This window comes from Morone saxatilis, unplaced genomic scaffold, assembly GCF_004916995.1.
Source record: "Morone saxatilis isolate NCDOM2014 unplaced genomic scaffold, NCSU_SB_2.0 Contig2, whole genome shotgun sequence".
Classification (NCBI taxonomy): domain Eukaryota; kingdom Metazoa; phylum Chordata; class Actinopteri; family Moronidae; genus Morone; species Morone saxatilis.
This window is the reverse complement of record NW_023339762.1, coordinates 4658516-4664200: the sequence shown is the minus strand read 5'-3', so window position 1 is coordinate 4664200 and position 5685 is coordinate 4658516. Positions and strand designations below refer to the sequence as shown.

Genomic DNA, 5685 nt, shown 5'->3' with positions numbered 1-5685 from the left:
GTCTTATCTTACTCTTTTCTCACTTCCCGTCTCTTTTTTCTTCTGACCTCCCATGCTCCGTTCTTTTCTGAAGATGCGTGTGTAAATAGCAATTTGTGTGTTGCATGCAGTGAAACGAGTCAGCCAGGGCAAAGGGAATCAGTGGACGTCGAGGTGCAATTTGGCAACAGAGGTGAGGGAGTAAGTTGTTGTGTGTGTGTGTGTGTTGTGTGTGTGTGTGTGTGTGTGTGTGTGTGTGTGTGTGTGTGTGTGTGCTGTGTGTGTGAGAGAGAGAGAGAGAGAGAGAGAGAGAGACCGGCAGCGACGAGGGGACAGCTGTGGCCTTTCTGATTAACAGCCACACTAACTTATACCACGAAGGAAGGCTGAGAGAACTGCGACAGCGTATTCAGATAGCAGCTTCCAAACCAATGAGTGTTTTTCCTGAGGAATCCCATCCCTAGAGAGTGACACGTGTGTAAGGCTGCCCCTCCCTAACCAAACAGCCAACCCACATTTATGTATCTCACAATCACTCGCGCACTACGTCGAGAAACCCTTCTGTTACTGTGTGTAAACTATAGATTTCTTCCAACGAGTACCGAACCCACAGTTGCGCGGAAGGCCATCGTGCTTATAAGATACAAAGAATGATTTATTGGTCTAAACGTGTGGCAGCAGCAGCAGACCATATCGCTTGTCCTGCTTGATAGACTGCCTTCCTCAGAAGTTCATACACACTGTGTTTTGCAAAGCTGTCTCCAACATTTGTTGACATTCAAGTCTTAACATCGACCTTGTCAGATATGTGGCCCAGCATTAACCCTTCTAACCTCCCAACCCATGAGCATTTTTCTCTCCACCATACAGTGAGAGTTTTTCCAGCATCAAATACTACTGATTTGCTGAGTGGCTAGTTAAGCACCCATTGATTTAGGAATTTCCTCAATGATGTGCCCTGTAAACCCAAACCAAATGTTCAGTTAAGGAATGAGCACAAACCCAAACAGAACGTTGAGAGATACACATACCCTAAGCCCTGAGCTTTGTTTGAGGCTCCTGAAAGTTCTGGGATCCTGGTGCCGGATTGATATACCAGTCCTTGGTCCTGTGTGACATTGCTGATCAGGTCCGTGTGTCATTTAAGGAGGTCTTTGGGCATGGGAAGTTTATTCTACATGGTTTTTCATTAGTGTAATCACCTTGATCTGATCCTGTGTTTTTTATTTTGTTACTTTAGAATGAGCTGATTTTATCTACAGATGCCGTGGGTCGCCCTCCACGGAGTCCACCATGTTTCTACAGTACTCCAGAACAGACAAACCAAACACTGGCTCTAGATAAGACCTTTTTTAGTTTCTCTTACACACTTCACAGCCCATTCTCATTCCCGGGTTGTGAAATACAGACGCCAGCTGAGTTCTGTTAGTTGCAAACTGAAACTTTACCACTAGATGTCACTAAATCCTACACACTGGTTCTTTAAATATATCATTCTGAAATAAAACCTTATACTGAGTAAATGTCCAACCCTAAAAAAAGGCTCCCTGAAAGCAGCATTTATCTCCCAAAACCAATTAAATAAAAATCGGAATTTTTGTGTGGCATCTTCGACATTACATCTACTTAAAGCAACACTTTCTCACCTTTAATATTTTTAGAAACATATTTTTGTGTACTGTTTATTTGTAATACAAGGACATGCGTGACCAGGCAGGGCTGCCATTTTTTCCAGCTTTAAAACAGAGTAAAAACCAAGTGCACCGTAACTTGCAGTATGCTACCTACCAGCTCCACGGTCTCGTCAAAATATGGTCACTTCTAGCTCCAAAAAACAAAGATGGCGACAGCCAGAATGCCAAACTTGAGGCTTCAAAACAGTACTCTATCAATGGGTGATGTCACTGTGGGTTTACACTTGTTATAACCCAAACTGGGAGCAACATTCATCAGTAAATAAACATATTACATGGATTTATTCAGACAGTATTTTCAGGTGAAATGTCTAGATCAGTGCAGTCCGACTCAACAGATGCTTCAGAGAAGAAGAGCAACTTTTTTTCACCCTGGATCTTGTTGCTGTTAACAAAATTCTTATCTTGTATATTCTCCAACTGCATTCCAGTCTGATCAGAAGGTTAATGAACATTAATAAATATAAGACGACAATAACAAAGAGCTTATTAAATCTAGTTTCACTTAATAACTACTTTATGTGACCCTCAACACTTCACAGACCTTTCGACACCATCTTCACTTTCATTACCACACATTCATATTAAAACTGAACACAATGTGTATTGAAATGACTTCAAGGAACTTTCAAACACATAAATCAATTGTAACAATGGTTCAAACTACTGTGACTTATCTTAACCATGCAGAATTACTGGTATAGTCCTTTAAGACAGACCTTTTTTCTTTTCATGGCACAGCAGTAAAATTACATGATGTGAAGAGTAATGTCAAGGTATTAACTGGAGTAATTTTCTTTCAGATTTCTTCCAGCATAAACAGGCACAAAGCATCAGATATATGGAGCACCGCCTTTGTTGCGTCTGAGTGTCGTGCCTGTTGTGGTTTTCATATTTAATAAAAGATTATCCCCCTGTTTGTGGAAGGAGATTCTCAATAAATAATTGATGCCTTTTCATTGAGATTGTAAAAACGGGGGAGTTTCCTGTGTTGAACGAAAACAAACTGAACATATGTTTCTTGTGTTAAATTCATATTAGACTGTCCCTCCTATAGCTGGGTGGGCTCACAGCTGCATCAGTCCCAGCAGACCTCTCTCTCAACCAGGTCTTGCTCCAGTTGCAGAAATGGACACGCAAACTGAGAAACTCCAGCTCTAACTAGGTGTGATCATTCCTTAGGAAGAAACCAAACCGTGTTAAAGGACAGCAGCCCTGCAGCCTTGATCTTCAAGGTGTCAGTCTTTTACTTTAACACTGTAACAACAACCTTCTGAAGACCCTGTATTTCTAAGGTTTTAGACTGTATTCTTTTCTGTTCATGTCACAATATCGATATATTGCCCAGCTCTAACCTGCTACATTTACTACAGGGTGTTTTTTTAACACAATACAAACAACACAATAACAGAAAAGTCGAATCTGTCCTTAGAACATAAAACACAACGCACATGTTCTCTTCCGTCATGTTTAACCATCTAATGTTAATGCTGAGGTCCGCCATTTTGTCTGCCACCAGGTACTGTTTTGTTACAGTTGATTAGAACGTCGAGAATTTAGTTTTACAGTTCCGATTATTGATTTGTTTTGCATCAAGACATAACTTTTCACTGTATCTAAGAATATAACTTTTTTCCCCATCCCTAAAATGGAACTTTGGAAAAGCGGTATTCAGTTGGTTGCAATCTGTAACTTTACCACTAGATGCCACTATATCCGACACACTGGTCCTTTAACTGACTGGTCTGGCGAACACAATGCATTCCCTGATGAAAGTGCTCTGTGCTGCAGCTAAAGTTGAACCAGGACAAACTGTTTTTGACAGACTACATACGTTTTCTTGCTGGATCCCTCTGCAACGGCACCCCACTGTGCCAACGTAGTGGTCTTGCTGAAATAAAAGAGCAACCTGGATTTTTTAACACGCCGCTATTGTCGTTCTGAGCGCAGCCTCAGGCAGCGAGTTCATTCCAGAAGAATCTCATTCACCACCAGAAAGGCCCTGAGAGAGGAACATTTCTGCTGGAGTTACATGGGAAATGAAAGGTCAGGCTAAGCAGTCGGAGCAGAGGTCTCAATGGATGAAAAGGGGGCAAAACTCCCTATAAGAGCAACCAATCTTTCATTACAGTATTAAAGATGTGACATTTTGGTCAGAGCGACCTTCATCAGATACTTTAGACTCTATCTTGTAAGCTTATCTACTTTCACCCTTGATTGCTCCTCAACACTGAGAAAAAGAATACCAGATTGAAGCTGCAACTTTTCTCATAGACAGGTATCGTCTCCCCCTCAGACGGTCCAGTTCTCGCTCCAGCCCTTGTCACTCATCTTGACGGGCTGTCTGTCTTTTTTTATGTGATCTTGCCTGAGGCTGAGGTGTGCAGCACGTCTAAAGCCGTCAGCACCGGTGTTCAGCGTGCATTTAAATGTGCTGTTTAATCTTTTTTCCCGCTTGCCTCAGTTGTCATGGTGACTTCCTGCAATGCGCTTGCTCCTAGCCTCACCTTTATAGCCACGACAAGCTAGCCACTGACCACGCCCATACAGTAGTGCACCCAAAAATGTCCTTAACTTTGCTACAATGCTAGTTTGAGTCTGAAAAGGGGATTTCATCTTTAACGTGTTGGTGTTTCCTGTGTTTTTACTTTTTCCTGAAGGACGTGCACCTTTTTGCTCTGCTATCTCTTCCCACTGATGCCCCAGTTCATCAGAGTCGCTAGGCATTGTAGGCAGGGGAAAACAGCTGAGATGTTGACGTCCAACTTGCTATTCTCCTGCTGTGAGCCGGTCAGGGCTTTGGTAATGAGAGCCTGGGGAGTGTGTGTGTGTGTGTGTGTGTGTAATCTTCCTCGAGGACTATTGCTGAGTGCTTGTGTGTGTTTCTGTATGTGCAGTTGGAAGGGAACCAGCTGTGTCCATGTGGTTAAGGATTTGTTTGCGTGCGTACCTACATGTACGTGTGTGTGTGTGTGTGTACAGGTGTACACACAGAGGCATATTGTGGAGCAAGCGGTAAGCCGATGATAAGCGTGAACATACAACCCCCCTCCCGCCCAACCCTGTTCTCCATCCTCTCCTTCCCCGCCTCACCTTCCTCCATCTCTCTTCCTCCTTCCTTCTCCCGTCTCTCCCTCCCTCCCCCTTCCTCCTCTCTAATCGCCGGGCTAATTGACTCAGCCAGATTTGGCAGCAGGCTTATTGGTGTCATTTCACACAACAAGGAATGACCTATGCAGACGGTGCAGCGGTGACAGTTAAGATGGAGCACACCCTGTATTGTTATGTTCACCAAATCCAATCACACACACACACAGCATTTCCCTCAGCTGATGAAATGACCTAGTAACTGCACTTTCATGCCAGTGTTTGACCAAAAATGGAGTTAGATTTTTTTAAACTGAACCTGTGGAATTGGATATCTTCAATTTCAGACTAGATTTCCTGTCAAGTATTGCAAGTTAGGAGGCTGATTTCTGTGCAGTTTACCCGCCTGAGCCAACACAGGGTGAGAACCAGAAGGAAAGATATTGTTTTACACACAGGTCTGCTTGTTTTTTTCAAGCCTAAAGCTGCCCTTTTCTGTATTATGGCCGTCTTTCTTTCACTGAGAGCATCCTCGGGCTGGCCTGAACTTCCCTTCATAGCTGTGAAATTTAATGACACTGCATTGGTGTCAGGTAAACAAGGTGTGTGTGATTGTAGGTGTCTGTCTGTCTGTCTGTCTGTCAGGGGGGATGCATTTGTATGTGGCTTTCCCTGATGATTAATCCTTCAGCGTCACCCAAATTCTGCCTGATGGGTGCGAGTGTGTGTGTGCGTGTGTCTGTATGCAGAGTAGACCGCCCTTACCGCTGTGCGCGCTGAACCAGCGGGGTGCGATGTGCAGGGGCAAGGTGTCAGCCAGCGACCCCCGGGACCCCAGATAGAGCACCCCGTCCGTGTGGTGCCCTCCGCCCCCAGTGTCCTGGTAGCCGGTACCGTGAGGGGCGGCGGGAGTGCCCCCTGACCC

General features: G+C 44.2%; 1 protein-coding gene across 1 annotated transcript in view; it reads right to left on the bottom strand.

Annotated features, from left to right (window-relative positions):
• The window catches only part of znrf1 (zinc and ring finger 1), a gene marked incomplete at its 5' end in the record, with an annotated part of 56054 nt that extends 50369 nt beyond the window's left edge, over positions 1-5685 (bottom strand). The window contains 1 exon segment of the mRNA XM_035664640.1: positions 5526-5685. Within this exon segment, the coding sequence (XP_035520533.1) occupies positions 5526-5685 (160 nt within the window).